Consider the following 24,087-nt stretch of genomic DNA (forward strand, 5'->3'; position numbering starts at 1 on the left):
TAAGTAAATCAGAAAAAACTAAGAATTATACGATTCCATACATAGGTGGGACATAAAAACGAGACCCAGAGACATGGACAAGAGTGTGGGGGTTACAGGGTGGGGGGGAGGAGAGGGAGGGGGTTGGGGGAGGGGTGGGGCACAAAGAAAACCAATTAGAAGGTAATGGAAGACAATTGGACTTTGGGTGATGGGAATGCAGCATAATCAAATGTCAAAATAACCTAGAGATGTTTTCTCTGAACATATGTACCCTGATTTATCAATGTCACCCCATCAAAATTAATAAAAAAAAAACAAAAAAAGAATTTGTCTCACGGCTAATTCAGGCAGTTAGAAGAATAGTATAAGGATGCTAATTCTGCTTCTCAGGCCACATCCTGCAAAAGGGGCCCCAAGAAAATTGGTGATTTGGCTCCTCTGATTTTGCCAATTGGATTTAAAAAAAATAGGTCAGGAACGCCCTGAAATGAAACTAACAATACAAGGGCATAAATTTAAAGGACTTTTAGATACTGGAGCTGATGTATCTGTTATTGCTAAGCTACACTGGCCTCCTTCCTGGCCCACTCATGCAGCAGCCACAGAATTACAAGGTATGGGGCAGAGTAAATCCCCTCAACAAAGTTCTAGTTTTTTACATTGGGAAGATTAAGAAGGTCATTCTGGATTTTTTAAGCCTTCTGTGCTCCCTGGGTGGCCAGTTAAATTTGTGGGGTAGAGGTGTTCTGAAAAATATAGGAGCATTGCTTGTAAGTCTTAAGGGTTTAGTCAGTAAAGGGTTAGATCAGATGCTTGATCGGGGACTTTTGCCCACTAAGGGACTAGGGAAAGGACAGCGAGGAATTCTCACCCCCATAGAAGTGGCTCCCAATACCAGAAGGTGTGGATTAGGATATCAAAATTTAGCATAGGGGCCTTGGTAGCTCCTGCTACCCCAATAATGCATTGTACAGACCCAATTACTTGGAAATCAGATAATCCTGTATGGGTAGACCAATGGCCCCTTTCTCAGGAGAAATTTAGGGCAGCTGCTCAATTGGTACAAGAGCACCTACAGCTTGGGCACATTGAACCATCTAATAGCCCATGGAATACACTTCCATATTTTGATCTTGTCGCCTCCTGGATTATCAAGGGGCATAGGCGACCCTTACAGCTTACAGATTTTGAGCCTCAAAATTATTGTTGTTCCTTTTTTCAAAGGATCAACAACAATGGCTCTGGGAAACTTCCACTAAATGGCAAATCGCTTTTGCAAATCAATGGACAACTTTATACTGAAATAGTCAACTTACAATCAGCTCAAAGACTAGGATTATATGCCATTATCATGGCTTTTCAGCATTTGCCATATTCCTCCTTCAATCTATATACGGACAGCAAATATTTACTTATGGTTGTTTCCACTATAAAGACTGCTGCCTTAGGGACAACTGCTGATGAACTATTTCAGCAGTTCCTCCTTCTTCAAAGACTTCTATGTCAACATAGAGCTCCATGTTTTATAGGACATATTCAAGCTCACTCCATGCTCCCTGGAGCTTTAGCACAAGGGAATGCCCTTGTTGATCAAGCTACTCAAAAGAAAATTATTTGGAGCAACCATGACAGATAGAGCAATTCAGTCTCATACTATTCATCACCAGAACGCTGCAGCCCTGTGTAAACAGTTTCAACTTTCTCGGGAAGCAGCATAGCAGATTGGTAAATCCTGTCCAAGGTGTCCTATACGACAATCTGTCCCTTCATTTGGAGTTAACCCTTAAGGACTCCTACCAGGACAACTTTGGCAAATGGATGTTACTCATAAACCTTCATTTGGCAAACAGTCCTGTGTCCACGTTACAGTGGATACTTATTCTGGATTTATAGTAACCTCTGCCAGAACAGGAGAGGCTGCTAAGCATGTTATAGCTCATTGTCTGTATGCATTTTTCTATTACTGGATTTCCTAAACTGGTTAAAACTGACAATGCTCCTGCATATGTAGCAAAAGCATTTACTGTATTTTGTCAAACCTTTCGAATTATGGGTATTTCTTACAATCTTTAAAGTCAAGGTATTATTAAAGTGTACCCAGCAAATATTTTAATGTCAATTTAAAAAAATTTTAAAGGGGAGAGTCATATCCTGGAACTCCTACGGGTCTACCATATCATGCTTTTTACTTAAAAATTTTTAAATTTCTTTTGAATGCTGATGAACAGGAGAGGCCAAATTTTTTTCTCCTGCAAACTTCTACCTTCTTTTATTTGATCTAGCTAATAACACTGTTTTGTCTTTTTCCAAATAGCTCCAGATATACGGAAAAGGTTTATATAGGCAGATGGGGATCTTAAAACCCTTCAGCGAGATCTTCTGAGCATGGCTTTTAAGGCACCAAGAGGCAGAAAAAGCCCAATAGAGATCAGGTGAACTACCAGCTTTTAGGATACGCCCTTAAAAGATCCAACGCCCCAAAGAGGTCTCATAGGATTCCATCTGGGTCCTGCTTCAATAGTGAAAAGGAAGGTCATTGAGCTAAAGCCTGCCAGGCTTACATGCCTTTGCTGTGAGGAAAAAGGGACACTAGAAGGTAGGCTTCCCCCTCGCTCCTCTAAGGGAGGGCTCAGTCTCTTCCAGCCCTGCTCCAGCCACCTATGACCTAACCTTGCCCAGAATGCTGGGGTTTGCCACTGAAGGCTGAAGGTGCCCAGGGCCGTCAGCCCCATCTACGACACTGTGGACGAGCCTAGGGTATTTCTTCCAAGAAGCAGGTAAACTGATCTCATTTGCACAAGGGCCACTTAACCATGTCTTGCCTGAATAGTCAGGTTTTTTATTCTTCCCTTGAAGATCTCTGTTGTGGGTGTTGATAGTCCTATTTTCTGCTGCTTTGTTTAATATATAGTGTTTCCTTTATTCCTCCTACCTCAATGCCCCACTCATATTTCAGGCTGGGACCTACTCCTAATTTAGAGCTCTCTTTCCCCCTTTGCCAACTTCTATTCAATATTATGAATTTACCTTTGCCACCCAGCTTAGTGTATCCCAAGGTTCTCTTTACCACACCACAGTTGCAGAGCTCCAGGGAAAGGCACCCTGGTCTCATCTCTCCAGGCAGAGGAGAACAGAAGCTCCATCTCCACACATGCTGCAGATGGCTTTTCCAGTCTACCTGAATCATTACCAGCTAGAAGCAGTGGTCATTGGGACCTGGACGTGAGCTGCAAAGTATAGAATTGTGACAATAATTCCAGTGCCATGTGGACTTTTCCTGGATGTGGACTTTTCCTGGACTCCTGCTCCTTGTGACAGCTCCTAACAGACTGAACTGGGGTTGGGTTGCATTTGCAGGGATCTGGAATGGTGTTGGTGCCAACTTGGACTTGGTGAACATGTTAAGGACACTACTCTTTTATAGATTGTTGTTGTATTGGCCAAGAGTTTGCTTAAAGGCTTTAATCACTGTAAAAAAAAAAATAGAAGACTGGATAAAGAAGATGTGGCACATATACACTTAGGGTATGCTCCTTAGCCATAAGAAATGATGACATTGGATCATTTATAACAAAATGGTGGGATCTTGATAACATTATATGGAGTAAACTAAGTAAATCAGAAAAAAACAAGAACGGCATGATTCCATACATTGGTGGGTCATAAAAATGAGACTAAGAGACACGAACAAGAGTGTGGTGGTTGGGGGGGGGAGGGAGAGGGGAAGGGGAGGGGGAGGGGTACAAAGAAAACTAGATAGAAGGTGTCGGAGGACAATCTGACTTTGGGTGATGGGTATGCAACATAATCGAAGGACAAGATAACCTGGACATGTTTTCTTTGAATATATGTACCCTGATTTACTGATGTCACCCCATTAAAATTAATTAAAATTTATTTATAAATAAAAAAAATATTGTTTATATTGTTTCGATTGATTGTGATACAATTTGGATATTTATACAGCATGTAATTATATTTTTATTAAAATATATTAAATTTTTTTTCACTCACATTTATTCATAAACAAATTACATAATAAAATTTTGTCTACTTAAACAAATCGTTTTTGTATTTAACATTTTTTTAATTTTAATATTTTGTCCAGCCAGTGAAAAAAGTTTTCTTTCTAATCTGGCCTGGGGGCAAAACCTGTTGGCCATGCCTGGGTTAGAGCATCAACCTGAAGCACAGAGGTTGCTGGTTTGGTCCCTGACCAGGGCACATACAGGAACAAATCCATGTTCCTGTCTCTCTTTCTCTCTCTTCCTTTCTCCCTTCCTCTCTCACTAAAATCAATAAGTAATAATTGTAAAAAAAATTGTTCAGACATGATTTTTATTATTTATGGAGGTATAATTGACCAATGATGTATTTCTTTAAAGATTATAAATGAATTACTTTAAATGCAAAAAAAACAAAAGTATTCCCTGACTAAAGCAAATATAACTTCCTCCAAGGGAATAATTCCTAAACAAAGAAAAGAAAAGCTGGGCCTGACCTGTGGTGGCACAGTGGAGAAAGTGCCGACCTGGAAAACAGAAGCTGCCAGTTCGAATCCCTGGGCTTGCTTGGTCAAGGCACATAGGAGAGTTGATGCTTCCTGCCCCCCTTCCCTTCTCTCTCTGTCTCTCTCCCCCTCTCTCTTAAAATGAATAAATTTAAAAATCTTTAAAAAAAAAAGAAGAAAAGTCTGTATTCCTGTGAATCCTAAAGGCCTCAAACTGGAGAGAATGCTCCAAAACAGTATCAAGACACAAACATTGAGCGTACAATTTCTCAATAAAAACATCATCCTTGCCTGACCAGGCAGTGGCACAGTGGATAGAGCGTTGGACTGGGATGCAGAAAACCCAGGTTCAAGACCCTGAGGTCACCAGCTTGAGCGCGGGCTCATCTGGTTTGAGCAAAAGCTCACCAGCTTGAGCCCAAGGTCAGTGGCTCGAGCAAGGGGTTACTCAGTCTGTTGAAGGCCCGCAGTCAAGGCACATATGAGAAAGCAATCAATGAACAATTAAGGTGTTGCAACGCGCAACAAAAAACTAATGATTGATGCTTCTCATCTCTCCGTTCCTGTCTGTTCGTCCCTGTCTATCCCTTTCTCTGATTCTCTCTCTCTGTCTCAAAAACAAAACAAAACAAAAATCATCCTTGTAGAAGCCACTTAAATCATATTAAAACTTAAAAAACAAAGTGAAAGTTTCCATACTATCAAGTATTCTTCCTTAAATAACAATAAAAAAAAATTGCTTAGACTACCCTGGCCAGATAACTCAGTTGGTTAGAGCATCGTCCCGAAGGCATAGAGGTTGCTGGTTCGATCTCGGTCAGGGCACATATGGGAACAGATGGATGGTCTGTCTCTCTACCTCTCTCCTTTCCTACCTCTAAAATCAATAAAATAAAAACATTTTTAAAACACAGAATATGCTTGTACCTCTCACACAACAAGCAACATTCCATAACTATCCCCTTCCCTAATTCTGTCTTTGAGTCTGTTTACTGACCAGGTGGTTTAAGACTTCTTTATACCATAAAAGGTTGGGGAGGGAGCATGCTTTCTGTGTTAAATTACACTGAATACTAACTAATTAGGCCTTCAGATAAATTTCGACACTAAATGTTGATGTAAATCAGTGCAGCTAAAGTAATATTTAGGAAAGTTTACTAAAGTACAGAGGTCAAGTTAAGAACCATGATTGATCCCTTCTGATCCCCATGGAGGTAAGTTAGCTGCAGGGTTACCTTTATAACAGGGTTATCTTTCAATTATAACAGTTCTGAAGAAGAGAAGTTCCTAGGCAAATCACCACCTCTTTCGCAAAAACAACTTAAAGCACATACCCTTACCAATCTGTCAGTAACTTTCTATAACTTCCATATTTCCTTTTAAGTTTACCTAAACCACCATACACATGCGTTATTCTTTTGTTATTACTCAGGTTCCCAGAGTTTTACAACCAAAAATCATATCCTCTTCCTTTCTCTTTTTAAAAAATATATCTTTAAAGATTTTATTGATTTTACATAGAGAAGAAGGGGCAGGAGAGTTAGAAGGATCAAACATAGTTGCTTCACTTTAGTTGTTTATTGATTGCTCCCTGTATGTGCCTTAACTGGCAACCTTAGGATTCCAGGGTTGACGTTCGATCCACTGGGCCACCACAGGTCAGGCACCTCTTCCTTTTTACATTTGGCATAAAAAATTTTATTTTATATTTGATACGAAATACCATCATATAGAGAAACACATCTAAAAAAACTCTTAGCCATAACTTAATCTTTTTTATTTTTGAGAAAATTTTTATAAGCTTATTTGAGCCAGGGAAGTGTGGTCTCAAAAACTGCCAGCCATACCTAAAATTGATTGAGAAAATAAGTCTACAACAGCAGGTATTCCACCTATTTACAATGAAGTTCAATCTTCCTGTATCCTTAACTTCTCCTACTTAATAATGATAGATACAGTAGCCAAAACTTGAATAGGGCCTTGACACATTGTTGATATGCAGATGTAAATTAATGTAACAATGACACCCCAGGAAACGACTGAGCACACTATCATTTTATAATGCTCACTAAACAAGACACTGGACACCTGTCTATCTGCCTCTTTATTAAGTCAACACCAGAGGAAGTGATTTTTTTGAACCTTCTTCCTGCATAGAAACTTCTCAGTTTGAATATGGCAGCACTTTAGGAAAAGAATTTTTAAATTTACCTCACAGAATTTACCCCAGATTTTCAGGGTAAGAAGACAACTTAAGAACCACACAGTAATCTTAGAGATACGTGCTGCCCAATGAGGTCCCAGCTACCTGTAGCTATGTAGCTACTGAGCACTTGATAAGTGGCTAGTCTGAATTCACATATACTATAAGTTAAAATACACAGCAGATTTGATAGGTTTAGTAAGAAGGAATGTAAAATTATCTCATTATTATCTTTTAAAATTAATTACATATTAAAATGATATGCACTGTTGTAGGCCTAAGCCTTAATTATGACAGCAAAGAAGAACTATCATTTGGCATTTTCCAATTACAACTGCCACTCAAAAGCCAAAAGAAAAAGCAGTATTTCCCCTTCTTTATCAATCACACTGAGATAGTGATAAAAATAATTTAAGAAGAGTATACAGATAATCAGAATCATTTTGCCCTGACACCATTTAAGAGAAAGGTTACCTCAAAAAGGCAAAAATAGTACAGGATGTAAAAACCATACCTTGTAAGAAAATAAGATGTTAATACACAAACTAAGTGTTTCTAAGGAGGTTGTTCTAAAAGCTGATTACAAGGTTCATCTTTAAAGTGAAAAGGACATTTCCAGCATGTGGGGCCACAGAAACAAAATGCACAAGATTCGTTCTCTTTACTATTCAAATACCTTCAACCACAAACAAGTCATTAACACTATGAAAATGGAAATAATTATCATAACCTAATTCTTTACCTCAAAACCAAAAGAAAAGAACTACATCAGTTTCTATAGGTCAAGTTTGCCACAAATATTATATCCCACAAATATTTTGGAATATAAAAAACATACTTAAAAGTAAATATTCTTAAACCACAATTTTGAATGTATTTTTTTCAAATGAGAAACTCAACAATACATTCCCATAAATGAACCATGTCTTCCTTTACCATAAAACATCATTTTGCTTTGATTTAAAAATATTTAGGCCTCCAGGGCTCTTGGGGGGAAAACTCCACGTATTTATGAATCTATGAAAATATTTCTTTAGGGGGAGACAGTTCAGTAAAGAATGGTATTCAGGTGTTTAGAGGATGCAAAAGTTACTTACAGAAAATTGTTAATTTTCTAATGTACAATAAAAAAATTATGAAAATTAAGATCGAGTCCTCAGGGCCTCCACAACAGTTGATTAGATACTTTCCATAGTGTCCTAACAAATTTATAGTCCAAAAAAGGCCATATTTGATATTCACTAGCTGAGTATAACCTTCAGACTTCTGGTTGATAGATGACACATTCCTTAGATACCTTTTCCTTGTGCATTTAAATGCCAAGCTCAATTACACTCCCAATACAGTAAGCAGAAAGGATTGTACAGTACTTGTTTTCAAATAGGAGTAGCTTGGCTGCAGTTTTCTTTCTTCGTGGAAAGGGTAAACCATAAAGCTCTGAGTATAATCAAACACTGCAATCACTTGTAAGGAATCGAGTCCTTTAACATTACCCAGTAGGTAAAAAGCCTGCCAAGATTTCCATTAGAGCATCCTATTTTTAGTGTATTTGGAGCTGGACTTTTAAATTGCATTCCACAGTACAATTTGTTTGACTAAGTTTACACAGGGAACAGAGTAAGTATTCTAAAGTCTTAATCTTTTTTAATCTCCGAAAGGAATTTTAAGCTTTTAAATCTTAATTTTTCGATTTTAACTTTAAATCTTTTCAACAGGCTAATTAAAAATTAAGGAGATATTGACCCAGAGGAAGAAAGGGAGGGAAGACACCAGGTGGTTCTTGACAACCAAAGTGCCCGGGGTGGGGGGTGGGGAGCAGGTACGAAGGAAAACAGAAACCCTGCACGCGGGGATGCCGCGACTGCGGGCAGCAGGATGGAGAGGTACGGTGGACGCCGAACGCTCCCTACGGACCCTGGAGAGGACTGGCCACTGGCGCTGGTCCCCTGAGGAGGTAGAAATTGGCGCGATGTGCACGAACAGACCACACAGGGGAGAAGAGAAAGAGGAAAACAGGGGAGCGGCGAGGGGCGGGGGTGGGGGAACTAGGCTACACCTCACCCAGAGGGCAGGGGCGGCGCAGCCGGAGGAAAGCAGCGCAGACGGAGGAGCGCAGGGAGCCAGGAGGCTCTGCACCCTGGCTGTAAGCCGGCCGGCTCCCTGCATCCCGCTCTCCGTCTCCTCACCTGGGAACTGGAGGCGAAAGGAGGGCTACCGCTGGGCGCCGGGGCTGTTTGCAGCCCCACTCGTTGACATGGCGGCCGACGAGCTGTCACAGAGCTTGCTCTGGTCTCCCGCCGCTCAAGTAGAGGAGACACCTCTCCCTTCTCGCCCCGCCTCCCTCTGCACACCCTTCCCGCCTGGGCGGCCCGCGACCGCGGAGCACAGAGCGCTGGCGGCTAGAGAGGAAGCGCAGAGGGCGGACAACCATAGAGTCCACTCACAGTCCTCTAGCGTCAGCACCTGGCCGGAAACGGAAGTGAGGGGGAAAAGCAGGAGAGGTATTCCGCATGCGTAGTTTGTAGCGTTTGCAGCACCGTAGCTTACCCAGATGGTGGGGACATGTTGCACGTGGGGCTCCTCGTGAGGATTTCGCCGACGTTGTAAGGACTCTGGGTGACATTGGAACAGACCCTAGGATGTAAGGATGTGGGTCTCAGTGGCGGGACTCCCTTTGCGGCTCACGCTGTCAGCCTTTTCTGGTGCTGGTCGCTTTTGCATTTTGAGTTCCGGAGCGGCGAGATGGAAGGACGTCCCGGCGAGGAACCGCCGTGATTTGTCTGACTTCCAGCCGCAGCTGGTGCCCAGTCAGGATTTTAGAGAATTGCCCTCGAGGGTGTCCAAGTGCCGCTTACCGTCCAGGCGTTACATAACCAATCCGACACTGGCTGAGACCGTGGTGCAGTTCCTCCTGGGAAAACGAGACGGTTGCAATCTATTCCTAGAATGCAATCCAGGTGAGTCCATCCTGGACTGCATTTTCTTAGATGTTCATCACATCTGCAAACTTTTGACCACCCGTGGGTTGCTGTATAAGACATGGCTCTTTCCTTTAGGCAGCTTATATGGTCAGTATTAATCAAGACACTACAAAATATTTCTGGAGCAGTTCTTATTTTACACTACATTTTGACAGAATATGCTGTTAAATTACATACACCATTTAACCGAGATAGTTACAGTCGCCTCTCCCCCCCCCCTCCCCCAAAGGACTTTTACTCTGCCTTGGGTGAATCTCCTATAGACCAGGGGTGGGGAACCTATGGCTCGTGAGCCAGATGTGGCTCTTGATGGCTGCATCTGGCTCGCAGACAAATCTTTAATAAAAAAATAACGTTAAAAATATAAAACATTCTCATGTATTACAGTCCATTTCCTACTGCTCATGTTCATGGTTGCCATGGTTGCGGGTGGCTGGAGCCAATCACAGCTGTTCTCCGGGACACTACCAAATTTTTATTGGATAATGCCTAATGTACACAGGTCGTTCAGTGGCTCTCACAGAATTACATTTTAAAATATATGGCGTTCGTGGCTCTCTCTGCCAAAAAGGTTCTCGACCCCTGCTATAGACCATTAGTAGGATGCTGACAATACTATATAGATTTATAGACTTTGTAAAAAAAAAAAAAAAAACTAATTAAAGCACCATTTTCTATCATGAGGAGTCTCTTCTGTTTAGGATAGCACATGATTAAATGGTAGGCTGGAGGCAACCCTGTTTGGTGTTTTCCTGAGAGGTAGTGAAACATTGTGATCTTGAGCGCAGGTTTTGCAGTCTTTGCCAGAATGAGTTCAAAGCCAAGCAGCACCACTTAAACCAGTTGTGAAGTTGGAGTCCAGTGACTGTACTAATCCCCTGCTTCCTTATATGTAAATAAGGAGTGGAATATCTACTTTGGGGATGTTGTAAGAATTAAAATTAGATAATACATGTAAAACATCTAATTTTTTTGGTACTGAAAGAAATTGTTTCTTTTGTGTATAATTTTTTTGTTCTGTTAATATACTAGGTCCTGGAATCCTGACTGAAGCATTACTTAAAAGAGGTGTCAGAGTGATTGCCCTCGAAAGTGACAAAACTTTTATTCCACATTTGGAGGTAGAGTTTTAGTTTCTGAAAATAACTTAATGTTCAATCAGCTGGTGTTGCAGTGGTTTTGGGAAGTAAACTTAAACACACTATTTATTTTTGTAGAGTCACTTTTAAGGGCCATGCCTTAAATATGTTGTCATCACCAGTGACTAGAACATACCTTATTTCCCCACGTATAAGACACTCCCATGTATAAGACACACCTTAACTTTGGGGCCCGAAATTTGAAAAAAATGTATTACATAAAGTTATTGAACTCAAGTTTTATTCATCATAAAATTTATACAACTCAAAAAAAAATTATACAACTCATCACTGTCAAAACTCCCATTAGCTTGTCCTCATCTGTGTCTGATGACAAATCACTGTCTTCATATATTACCTCGTCCTCAGTTCCATCTATGGCATTTGAAATGCCACAACTACTGTATAAGACCCACCCAGTTTTTAGACCCCAAATTTTTCGAAAAAGGTTGCATCTTATACTTGGGGAAATATGGTAGTTAGCAATATTGTTAAATAACTAAAAGTAGAGAAAGTAAAAAAATAAGTATTTGTTGAGGGTGTTTATTTAGTTTTTTTAGGCTCTTTTTTGTTAAGATAGTTGTACTTTGTCAGGTATTAATTGATTTATAATATATAACAAATTTTAGGGGATAGTAGTAATGTTTTCTTTACATTTGTATTAAGGTGATAATACTTTTTTGTTTTTTTGTATTTTTCTGAAGCTGGAAATGGGGAGAGATAGTCTGACAGACTCCCTCCCGCATGCGCCTGACTGGGATCCACCCGGCACGCCCACCAGGGGGCGACGCTCTGCCCACCAGGGGGGATGCTCTGTTCCTCCCGGGCGACGCTCTGTTGCCACCAGAGCCACTCTAGCACCTGGGGCAGAGGCCAAGGAGCCATCCCCAGCGCCCGGGCCACCTTTGCTCCAATGGAGCCTCACTGCAGGAGGGGAAGAGAGAGACAGAGAGGAAGGAGAGGGGGAGGGGTGGCGAAGCGGATGGGCGCTTCTCCTATGTGCCCTGGCCGGGAATCGAACCCGGGACTTCTGCACGCCAGGCTGACGCTCTACCACTGAGCCAACCGGCCAGGGCCGATAATAATTCTTTTAAGAACTTTTTTTTGAAGTAGGTTTTTGCATAACACTGAAATTTCTTAACATTTTACCTCTGTCTTTGTAGTCCCTAGGTAAAAAGCTGGGTGGAAAACTAGACGTGGTCCACTGTGACTTCTTTAAATTGGATCCTAGAAGTTATCTAGTAGTAAGACCTGTTGTGGATTCGAAGGTGCTTTTTCGGCATTTGGAAATAAAAACACTTCCTTGGTCAAAAGGTAATTTATGTAATTCACTAAAGAAAATACCTTATAGTTTGCCAGCTTTCTCTAGCAGTGCACCTGGATTGTTGACAAGATTTCTGTGCAATATATTGGCAGATGCTCTTAAGTTGAATATCGTTTTCCCCTCACCTAGACATGAGTAATCTGAGCAGTTGTGCTAAAGCCAAGTTCCTTATCAAACAAACATGTTGAGGCTTAGTTTTTATTGAAATAAAATTAATACAGTTTGTTAAACTTAGTTTGATTCAGTAAAATAAGGTCACAGGAAACAAGAATTTACTCAAACATTTTTGCTTATATTCTTAACAGGTATCCCTTTAAAAGTAGTTGGAATCTTCCCAAATAAAAATGAGAAAAAGGTGATTTGGAAATTTTTACATGACGTATATTCCTGTACCTCTCTACATAGATATGGACGGGTAGAACTGAATTTTTTTATTAATGAAACGGACTGCCAGGTAGGTTATTAACAACTACTTGACTAGTATTTTGTCTTGAAAGAGTTCTGTGATTTTTCTCTATAGTCTTTTTTTTTAAGTGAGAGAAGGGGAGATAGACAAACTCCTGCATGTGCCTTGACTGGGATCCACCTGGCAACCCCATGTTAGAGGCCAATGCTCTCCTCATCTGGGACTATGCTTGCAACCAAACTATTTTTAGCACCTGAGGCAGAGGCTGCATGGAGCCATCCTCAGCACCCTCGCCAATGTGCTTAAACCAATTGACCCATGGCTGTGGGAAGGAAAGAGAGAAGTGGAGGCAGCAGGATGGAGAAGCAGATCTTCTCCTGTGTGCCCTGACTGGGAATTGAACCTAGGACATCCACATCCACACGCTGGGTTGACACTCTACCACTCAGCCAATTGGCCAGGGCCAATTTTTCTCTAGTCTTAATCTGTGTGATTTTATTATGGGCTCATGACATAAAATTCACCATTTTAACTATTTTCAAGTGTACAGTTTAGTGCCATTAGGTACATTTACATTGTGGTACAACTGTTAACCACCATCTGTGTTTTCTCAGAACTTGTTCCTCATTCCATATGGGAACGCTGTATTCACCAAACACTAACTCTATACATTTTCCCTTTCCACCAGCCTCAGCTATCCCTCTACATTCTGTCTCTGTGACTTTGACTATTCTAGATTCCTCACATAAGTGGAATTATACAGTATTTCACTTTGTTTCTGGCTTATTTCACTTAGCATAATGTCTTTAGGGTTTATTCAAGTTGTAGCCATGTGTCGAAATTTTATTCCTTTTTAAGAATGAATAATATTCCATTCTATATATGTACATCACCTTTTGTTTATCTATTTATCTGTCAGTGGACACTTGAGTTGCTTCCACATTTTGATTATTGTAGAGAATGTTGCTGTGAACATCGGTGTGCAAATATCTCTGAGTCTCTGCTTTCATTACTTTGGGTATATATCCAAAGTGAAATTGCAGGATCATATACTGATTCTGTGTTTAATCTTTTGAGGAACCACCACTGTACTGTATTCCACAGTGGTTGCCCTATTATATTCCCACCAGCAGTACACAAGTGTTCCAGTTTATCCATATTTTCTCCAATGCCTGTTGTTTTCTGTTTTATTGTTTGTTTTTGTCATACATACTCAAATGGTTTAAAGTATCATTGTGGTTTTGAATTTCCATTTTCTTAAATGATTAATGATGATGAGCATATTTTATGTGGATACAGATCATTTGTATATGTTTTTTGGAGGAATTAATTGGGTTGTCTATTTTTTTGTTGTTGAGTATTAAAATATTCTTGATATTAATCTCTTCCCAGGTACATGATTTGTAAATATTTCCTCCCTGTTTATAGGTTGCCTTTTTACATTGTTACGGGTTTCAGTCCCCAAATTTATAATTTTAATGATGTCCAATTTGTCTTTTGTTGCTGTTGTTGCCTGTGCCTTGATGTCATATATCAGAAATCACTGCCAAATTCAATGTCATGAAGCTTTCCCTGCTTTCTTCTAATAGTTTTATAGTTTTAGCTCTTATGTTCAGATCTTGATTCATTTTGAATTACTTTTTCAAATAGGAAGTTTAAGTAAGGGTCCAGGTTCATTGTTTTGTATATGGATGTGCAATTTTCCCAACACCTTTGTTGAAAGACCGTCTTTCCCCATTGGCATCGTAGTTGAAAAACCACTTGACAATATACATGAGGGTCTGTTTCTGAACTCCGTTTTATTCAGTTGTTCTATATATTTGTCTTTATGCTAGCACCACACTATTTTGATTACTGGAACTTTGTAGTAAGTTTTGAAATGAGGAATTGTGAATCCTCCAATTTTGTTCTTTTTAGAGATTGTTTAGGTGATTTGTTGTCTCTTGAGATTCTTTATAAATTTTAGGATATTTTAATTACTACATAAATATATCTTTAGGATTTTAGTAGGGATTGCATTCGATTTGTTGATCACTTGGGTAGTACTTACATGTTAACAATGTTAAGTCACTCTGGCTATCAGAGGTAGAGCATTGCCCAGTGTATGAATGTCCCAGGTTTGATTTCTGGTCAGGGCACACCGGAGAAGCGACCATCTGCTTCTCCACCCCTCCACCTGCCCCTTCTTTTTTTCTCTCCCCCCTCCTGTAGCCATGGCTTGATTGTTCAATTGGTTTGAGCGAGTTGGACCCCCAGCGCTGAGGATGGCTTTGTGGAGCCTCTGCCTCAGGCGATAAAAATAGCTCGGTTGCAAAGCAATGGCCCTAGCTGGGCAGAGAATGGCTGCAGTTTGGGGGCTTGCTGGGTCAACCCTGGTGCCAGATATAGGCGGAATTCTGTCTCCCTGCCTTCCCTCCTCACACTTAGAAAAAACAACAACACCCCACCATCACCAAAATAAAACAATGTTAGGTCTTTAAGTCCATGAACACAGGATGTCTTTTCATTTATTAATGTTTTGGTTAGTTTCTTTCAGCAGTGTTTTGTAGTGTTCAATGTAAGGTGGAATTGTTTTCTTAATTTCCTTTTCAGATTGTTCATTGTTAGTGTATAAAAATACAATTGATTTTTGTGTGTTGATTTTGTATCCTGCAACTTTGCTGAATTCCTTTATTCCAACAGTTTTTTTGTGTGTGGAATGTTCACGGTTTTAGATTCTACTTTTAATTTGCTGTTATGGAAAGTCCTCATGAAGTCCTTGATACTGCGATGAAAGTTATGTTTCTTTTCTGCCCAGGATGCCTCTTGATATTAATCTTCATACAACAGGAGATGCTTATTTGTATATTACAGAGCTATGGGTTAGAATAGTGGAGCAGAAATGAAGGGATAATTTATTCATCAAGACCCAGATAGTAAGTAAATATCAATAGTAATTATCTGTGGAAGGAGAGCAGGGGATTTAGAACCTTGTAGCTGGACATACAGTAAATACATGAACAAATGGAAGGAAGAGAAATGGGAAATGCTTTATCTGGCTTCATCTGGCTGCTAGAATGCTACTTTTTTTTTTTTAATTTTATTTTTTGTATTTTTCTTTCTTTTTTGGGGGGGGTATTTTTCTGAAGCTGGAAACGGGGAGGCAGTCAGACAGACTCCCACATGCGCCCGACCGGGATCCACCTGGCATGCCCACCAGGGGGCAATGCTCTGCCCATCTGGGGCGCTGCTCTGTTGCAACCAGAGCCATTCTAGTGCCTGAGGCAGAGGCCATAGAGCCATCCTCAGCGCCCGGGCCATCTTTGCTCCAATGGAACCTTGGCTGCAGGAGTGGAAGAGAGAGACAGAGAGGGAGGAGAGGGGGAGGGGTGGAGAAGCAGATGGGCACCTCTCCTGTGTGCCCTGGCTGGGAATCGAACCCGGGACTCCTGTACGCCAGGCCGACGCTCTACCACTGAGCCAACCGGCCAGGGCCTAGAATGCTACTTTTACCATAGTTATTTTCACATGGGGTTTCCTATTTCTGAGGTGTCCTCCCCTTCCCTGAAGTTTAACCTCTTTTGGGTGTCAGTGTAAACAATTCTTGATTCAAAATTTAATAGCCCACATGGTGCATATTTCTAACACACTAGTCCTTCACAGTAATTAACACATTTTTGTTTTATTCTTTAATGAGATTTTGCCCTAATGGGTTAGATATGGTTAAAGGAAAGTAATCTAGAATACGTTCTGTTTTAATTGTACATGATGATATATATCGATATGAAAGTTTAAAAGGCTTTTCTCTTCTTTGAAATGGTTACATTTAAGATTTTGCATTTAGCCTGACCTGTGGTGGCGCAGTGGATAAAGCGTTGAACTGGAAATGCTGAGGTCGCCGGTTTGAAACCCTGGGCTTGCCTGGTCAAGGCACATATGGAAGTTGATGCTTCCAGCTCCTCCCCTCTCCTCTCTCTCTCTCTCTCTCTCTCTGTTTCTCCTTCTCCTCTCTAAAATGAATAAATTTAAAAAAATTAAAATAAAAAAAAAGATTTTGCATTTAATTTTAATTTTCTTTAATTTTTAGGTACCAGTCAGATAATTACTATTAAGACATTTGGTTTTGACTGATTATAGGTTTGTATAACAAGTGCCTTCTGTTTTCCTCTTACTAGAAGATAATGGCAAGTCCCCAGAATCGAAGGAAGTACCAAGCATTGAGTGTGCTCTGGCAGGTGGCCTGTGAGATTGAGCTTCTGCATAAGGTGAGTGAAACCCTTCCCAGTTTCAGCAGGGAACTTGATTGTTTTCACAGAGGCTGCATTTCAGTGACCAGTGAATGGAGAAAAAAGCCAAGATTAATTTTATGTTTTTCCCAACTGTGGAATACAATAGGGCCAGGTAACTTTGTGCTGCTGTTTTTCTCACAAATATTTTTGTCTTTCTCTAATTATAAAAATATCTGCTCATTTTAAAAATGTAAGCCATGTAAAAGGAAGAAAAGAATAAAAAAAATTACTTCTACCACTGAGAGGTCACTGTTGACATTTGTGGCATAATTTAAGTCTTTTTTCTATGTATTTTTCTTTATATAGTGAAGATTATATTAGTCTTTTTTTTTCCACTTAATAGCTAATACTTATGTATTTTCCTTTGTCACAGAACATTGTAAGTTTTTTCTTCTTCTTCTTTTTCCAAATGAGAGGAGGATAGATAGAGGAACAGATTCCCACATGTGCCCTGACTGGGATCCACCTGGAAACCCCCATCTGGGGCTGATGCTCTGGCCATCTGGGGCCATGGTTGCAATTGAGTTATTTTTAGCACCTGGGCTGATGTGCTTGAACCAGTCGAGCCATGGCTGCAGAAGGAGAAGTGTGTGTGGGAGGGTGGAGAAGCAGATGGTTGCTTCTCCTGTGTTCCCGGACCAGGAATCAAACCTGGGACATCCACACTCCAGGCTGATGCTCTACCACTGAACCTACAGGCCAGGGGGAACATTTTAAGTTTTTAGTGACTACTTAATACTTCATTATAAAGCATCCCTCCACCTCTGTTTTTTCAGTTTGTTTCCTTAGGCAAAATCAGAGTTGTCTAATAGGAATATAATGCAAGCCAGATATGCAATTTTATATTTTTTAGTAGCCACATTATAAAAAAATAAGAAAGAAACAGGTAAAATTAATTTAATATTATGTTTAACCTCAATTTGAAATAGTCATTTTGTGTATATACTAGGCCTTTGAAATTCAGTGTGTATTCAACATCTCACTTCAGACTAGACTCATTTTAACTGTTCATTAGTTCTTGCGACTAGTGGCTGCCGTATTTAATAGCAGGGGTGTGGAGTATAAGAAAAAAATGATAAACACGGTTTCTTTCATATCATAATTTGTACATTCTTTTAGTATATAGCAGCTAGTTTTTGTATGGTATATGTTTACATATTTTATGAGTCCTTGTTCTTCCAAGGATGTAGTGGTTCAGTTTTTAAGTTTTGCTGTGTGTCTTCATGGATTCCCTTAATTACTTTTGTCCAGGAACACAGTAAGCCCTTTACTGTTGATACTTATTTGTTAGAATGCTATCTCGTTTGATTTTAGCTTCAGTTTTGATTATATTTTTTCTCTTTAGAACATCTAAGGTTTTTAGGTTGGATTTCTGTTCCTTGTCCTTCATATCTATCCTGCTCTCATCATTTTCCTGTATTCCCAGAAATCTTTCCACATTTAGCCTTCAGTGCGCTGGTCCTGCTTTCTGTGTGCACTGTACATTGTCATTCTGTACGTAGTTCTTGGTTCCCCTGAAGTTGTTTCTTACCCCACAGATCTCCTTTTGTTCTGATCAGTGATCAGGATAGTTTTGTTTCCTTGTTCTACAGTATTTGTGTTCAGAGACCCAATGTTGAGTTTTGCCATTTATTAACCTGCGGAAAGGAGAAGTCCTTGTGAACCCAACATTTTAAACATTTGTCTGTTATATATCTACAACCAGAGGGTCATTTGTGGAACTCAATTCGCAGGGTCTTTGAGGTTTCATCTTCTGTGGCTTTGGTCCATGGTAGCGGGACCTGCTCTGCACCCAGTGCTGTGAATAGGCCTGAGCGGGGCGGCGGAGGGGGCTCACTGCAGGCTGCCGCAGCCGCTGCTTTGCTTCCTCCACTTAGTGACATTCCTGGAACTGCTAGCCATTTCAGAGATGGGTAACAATTGCATTTGTCATTCCACTTCCTTTGCCACTTTAGTTAGTAACAAATTGCCATTTTGACAATACTCTTTCAAACACATGCTCAGTATTTTGAGTTTTAGTCTTTTAAGTCTATGTCAGATGCTGCTTTAACCTACTCTTATTTTGGAATTTAATCTGTGTATATACATATATTCTTTTTATAATACATTTTTGGTTGGGCCATATTTTAAAATTGCTTCACATACAAAATTGTATAAACAAAGGTTAGATACAAAAAAGTAATGATCTTTTTAAAAATTGACACAGTATCTTTGTTTATTTCCTTTTATGTCCCAACATATTCAAATGTCCACTAAAGTTAGGGAAAAAATATTTTCATTATTGATCTGATAAACTCATAAACTGATCATGACTCTAATAGCAAAATGTGTAGGTTATTAAAAATTATAACTTGAAAACCTATTTGTGTAATTATATTAAGGATAACTTTCTTTTATCTAAATAAGTAATAGAGATACCACTATTGGGATAGCACTTTGATTCTTCTTTTTTTATATAAAAATAGAGAGAGAGGAGGGAGGTATCATATAATGTATTTTTTTTTAACCAATTAGATTCATTACAAGGATTCATTCTGTTGTTTAGGCAAGATTTTTTTTTTTAATTAATTAACTTATTTTTTTTACAGAGACAGAGAGAGAGTCAGAGTGAGGGATAGACAGGGACAGACAGACAGGAACGGAGAGATGAGAAGCATCAATCATTAGTTTTTCGTTGCGCATTGCGACACCTTAATTGTTCATTGATTGCTTTCTCATATGTGCCTTGACCATCGGCCTTCAGCAGACCGAGCAACCCCTTGCTTGAGCCAGCGACCTTGGGTTCAAGCTGGTGAATTTTTGCTCAAACCAGATGAGCCCACGCTCAAGCTGGAGACCTCGGAGTCTCAAACCTGGGTCTTCCGCATCCCAGTCCGACGCTCTATCCACTGCGCCACCACCTGGTCAGGCAAGATATTTTTAAAGGGAGCAATAATTTGGGGTACTTTGATCAAATAGAACTAAAAGGAATGTCTTTGCTTAATTTCCTTTCAGGAGCCTTTGTCATCATTTGACGTCGACACCCGAAGTAAGCAGCTGGCAAAGCTGGAGTATAAGGTAAGAATAAATGAATACCTTTCCCTTTTTTCCATGTGGAACATCTTTATTTTCTTTAAGATGATCTGATATTCTGTATCTATTTCCATTTTTAATTTTGGAATATCTAGACATGTTCTTTAAATACCTCACTGCTTTTAATAAATTCATATTATTTTAGAAGAGAATTATATTTTTCAGCTATTTATAGAGAGTATGCTACTAGCATAGTAATAGGCTTAAACAGAATCTGACTTCCATTTTTATCCTTTTTTTTTTTGACAGAGACAGAGAGAGAGTCAGAGAGAGGGACAGACAGGGAGAGAGTCAAAGAGGAAGGGAGAGAGATGAGAAGCATCAGTTCTTGGTTGTGGTACCTTAATTGTTCACTGATTGCTTTCTCATATGTGTCTTGATTGGGAGGCTACAGCAGACCAAGTGATCCCTTGCTCAGGCCAGCGACCTTGGGCTTCAAGCCAGCGATTTTTGAGCTCAAGCCAGAGACCATGGGGTCATGTCTATGATCTCACACTCAAGACAGTGACCCTGCACTCAAGCTGGTGAGCCTGTGCTCAAGCCGGTGACCTTGGGTTTTCAAACCTGGGTCCTCTGCATCCCAGTCTGACGCTGTATCCACTGCGCCACCGCCTGGTCAGCCTCATTGCCTTTCTTTTTACCAATTACTTAAGCTGCAGCTATCCAAAACTAGACACTAGAATTGATTATAATTTTCATAGGGGGCTGATATGTCTTCCACAAATATGATTTATATTTAAATATATATGGGATAATATATATTTAAGATATTAAATATTGAAGTATATATAAAATAAATAAGTGATCACTACCTAATATGTGATATTTCCCAAGTAAACCTAAGGCTTTCTCTTTTCTGAGGAATATTTTTAGGGCAAAAAAGCATCTTAAACTTATATCTAGTCGTACATAGTTCTCATTTTAGTCTGTATAATGTTGCATGCTGGAGCAGGCAAGTAGACTTTCTGTGAGGGCCAGTGGGTAAATGCTTTGTGCTTGGAAGCCCCATACAGTCTCTAGCACATGTTCTTTGGTTTTTTTTTTTTTTTAAACAGTACTTTACAAATGTGAAAACTATTCTTAGCTCCAGACTGCACAAAAGAAGCAGGCTCTGGAGCATAGCTTGCCAACTCCATATTTTAAAATAAATTATCCAGTTTGAAATTGAATGTCAATAGTGTTTTTTTTTTATTTTTAGGATCTGGTGGTGTGCTTCACTTACAGAAGAGACTCACTACATGTTAGTTTTATGTTTGGGATTTGATTTCCCTCTATATAAAAGTTAATAAGCTGTTACTTTGTATGGATGGTGGCAAAGGCACAGACTCCTGGCTCAGATGAAGGATTTCTTTTGCCCCCAAGTCCCATAGAGTGGTAGGAAGTGGCATGGTTTCGTGGCATGCATGTAGAGGGTTTCCATTGTCGCTGAGGAACAACACAGAGCTGGTGGAACCATGTTTATAGAAAACATTAAGCACAAGCCTGCATTTTGTCTTGAAGGGGATTATTATGTTATTATCCCTCTCTGTGGCTCTTGGCAGACCACCCTGAGAAATGGCCCAGCAAAGGGCAGTTAGGGCCTTGCGTTCTTGCATCCATTGCACAGCTGAGAACGAACAGGGCTCCATTCAGGCTCCATGCTGTTTGCCTTTCCAGCAGGTAACTTGAATGAGTAAGTGAACAATGTCTTGCTCTGGCAGTGTTTTATGACTAATACAATTTATTTTTCCTTCTTTCTAGGAATTGTTAGAACAACAAATACAACAAAACCTGTGTTTGATTCGAATGACTCCTCGTAGAGATTTATTTACACGAAACTTAACACCTATTAACTATGATGTGTTTTTTCACATGTTAAAGCAGTGTTTTATGAAGCGCAATGCCAAACTAATAAATCAATTACAGTAAGTAAGAAGAATAAAAACAATCCATCTTGATTAACAGAATGAGGTACCATGTTCTCACTCATCTAATTCTTGAAAATACTTCCTTTTCCCTGGTGCATATTTTGAGAAAAGTATGTTTTTCACAATATCTGCTGATACCATAATATTTTTTTTCTTCTTTGAAAAAATAGCCAGGGATGCCTATAGTTTGTTTTATCTTTGTCAGAGTATATTCCCAGGATTAACCTTCATGAAGAACTAGCTTGTCACTGGTTGTGGAGAACATTAGCATTATTAGTGGCATACCCACCATCTACATGGTCATTGCCTGTTCTTATTGGTTCTCTTTCCTAATCTAAGTAGGAATGGATTATTATACCAACATAATTTTCCTGCCCTGGACCAAAATTTTTGTTTTTCTAAAGAATGCTTTATAAAAATTATAGCTGTTACTATCCACTTTGAATCTACCTAAGTATAATTTTTATGTAAGGTTGATGTGTACAATTTTGTTAGCTATGCATTACACCTTGTAATCAGCAGCCCATAGTCATTCAAAGCATTGTCAAAGGATGAGCAAAATGTTAAAATAATCATTTAAATTAATTTGATCATCATTCAGTATATAACTGAAGGAGCTATTGGTTGAACAGTATTATATATTGATCAGTAAAAACAATCCACTGTTTTTTATTTTGTCCCCTTGTAGTGGTTGTTTTGAGTGAAACTATCAAGAATTTAGAAAATTTAGGAATAAATAAAGTGAACTGTGGTACAAAATGTTAAAAATTCCCTTTGAGATCTCTGAATTGAAAGCATGTTTCCATCTGTGATGAGAATTATGTTCAAAATCAAAAGTACTGGAAGTATTTTCTCCCAAAACATTTTATTGTAATTGTTTACTTGTTGTTGTCAGAGGCTTACTGATGGTTTCTTGCTACGCTGATATGTTTGGCAGTTTTCTGCTTTATAATTTATTCACCATTAATTGTTACATAAAAATGTGAAAGATTATTCCGTCCTTGAAAACTGCCAGACAGCAGTTTCTGCTGTTTGAACTTACTGAACTTTTATATGAATCTAAATAGAGTAAAGAATATTTTTTCAAAGAATTAAAAGATGAAAGAGGCAGACAATTGTTTTAAAGGGCCACGTTAAACTAAGAATTTTGTGTAGGAATTGATTAGGACGTGTTAACACCTACATCTGTTCTTTTCATTACAGGTAAGCCATGACATTTCAGGAATAAACATAAAGCTATATATAATATGCAAGCTCTTAAACTAAATAAGATTCATTATATATAATAAATTAGGCATTTTAGATTGGGCTTAGAAGCCAGCTCTATTAATATTAACTGACAGTTTTTATAAAAAAACAATTTACTTTGAATTTCTTTTGCAGTTCATTGAGTCCAGTTGATGCACTGGAAATATTGAAGAAGATAAAACAAAAGGAAAGAACAAAAGTAATAGAAATGTATCCTCTAGAGTTTAAACAACTTTTTGAAACTATAGAATGTTCCAAAGATTATACCTGTAAGTGGCTGTATGATGATTTCATGGAAGACGTAGTTGTATAGGGCACTGACTGCCAAGACTGTAGCTGGAGCCATTTATTTTATTTGGAAATGATGACACAAATGAAAAAACTAAGTTTGAAAAGCTCACATCCTTTCAACAGAAGGCACAAGTGCACTGGACAAAACAATGGGTGGTATTTTATGCACAGCTGAATAAAATGAATACTTCACTTGTGGATTCAGTCAGCTTAGATTTGTTTTAAATTCCTATCTATGGTCAACATACTGGTAGTTGTAGGGAACTACCAGATGAAATTTAGTTTTAAAAATCCTTTCAGCCAAATACTTTCATTGTATCAATTAAAATATTTCACCTTCACTGTTGATTTTTGCATCCCCCAGGGGGACAAAGAGTTTGTACATTTTTAAGCTTAGAAAGTAAATTAAAACTGATTTAAGTGGTTTGGTTTACTTTTTAGTTTGTCAAAAGTATATATTCACAAACACTGTGCAATAAAATTAACTTTTAATGTGGTTTAAGCTTTCTTAGAAATTAAAATATTTTAAATAAGATTTTGTGATTTTTTCTTTTTTTTGGTCTCTAATAAAACATAAAATTAAACCTAACCTATTCACTTTAAATTCTGTCATGTACAGTCAGTGTATGCTCAATGAGAAATTCAGTCTGTAATTCAAGTCTCTTGCATTTTTGTTGCATTTTGCAAGTTTATCTGCAGTTAGACCTTTACATGAACCTAAATGAAATTAAGAATGTTTTCTTAGCCCTGGCTGGT

At 39.0% G+C, this 24,087-nt stretch overlaps 2 protein-coding genes across 3 annotated transcripts in view; one reads left to right on the forward strand and one right to left on the reverse strand.

Moving 5' to 3' along the window:
* CNST (consortin, connexin sorting protein) overlaps window positions 1-9,103 on the reverse strand; it is an 89,371-nt gene extending 80,268 nt beyond the window's left edge. The window contains exon 1 of one of the 2 annotated variants that reach the window (XM_066381670.1): window positions 8,882-9,103. The gene's annotated coding sequence lies outside the window, so the exon portion shown is untranslated. Of the gene's footprint in view, window positions 1-8,756 lie in introns of both variants that reach the window. The other variant, XM_066381679.1, reaches the window with a different exon arrangement.
* An 83-nt stretch (window positions 9,104-9,186) lies between these two features.
* Window positions 9,187-23,866, forward strand: TFB2M (transcription factor B2, mitochondrial). The gene is made up of 8 exons (XM_066381691.1): window positions 9,187-9,652; window positions 10,709-10,797; window positions 11,979-12,129; window positions 12,445-12,593; window positions 16,700-16,789; window positions 19,808-19,870; window positions 21,626-21,789; window positions 23,176-23,866. The coding sequence occupies exons 1-8, from the start codon at window positions 9,343-9,345 to the stop codon at window positions 23,351-23,353; spliced, it is 1,194 nt and encodes a 397-aa protein (XP_066237788.1). The 5' UTR covers window positions 9,187-9,342; the 3' UTR covers window positions 23,354-23,866.
* Window positions 23,867-24,087: the final 221 nt, after the last annotated feature.

The sequence above is a fragment of the Saccopteryx leptura genome, chromosome 1 (assembly GCF_036850995.1).
Source record: "Saccopteryx leptura isolate mSacLep1 chromosome 1, mSacLep1_pri_phased_curated, whole genome shotgun sequence".
NCBI lineage: Eukaryota > Metazoa > Chordata > Mammalia > Chiroptera > Emballonuridae > Saccopteryx > Saccopteryx leptura.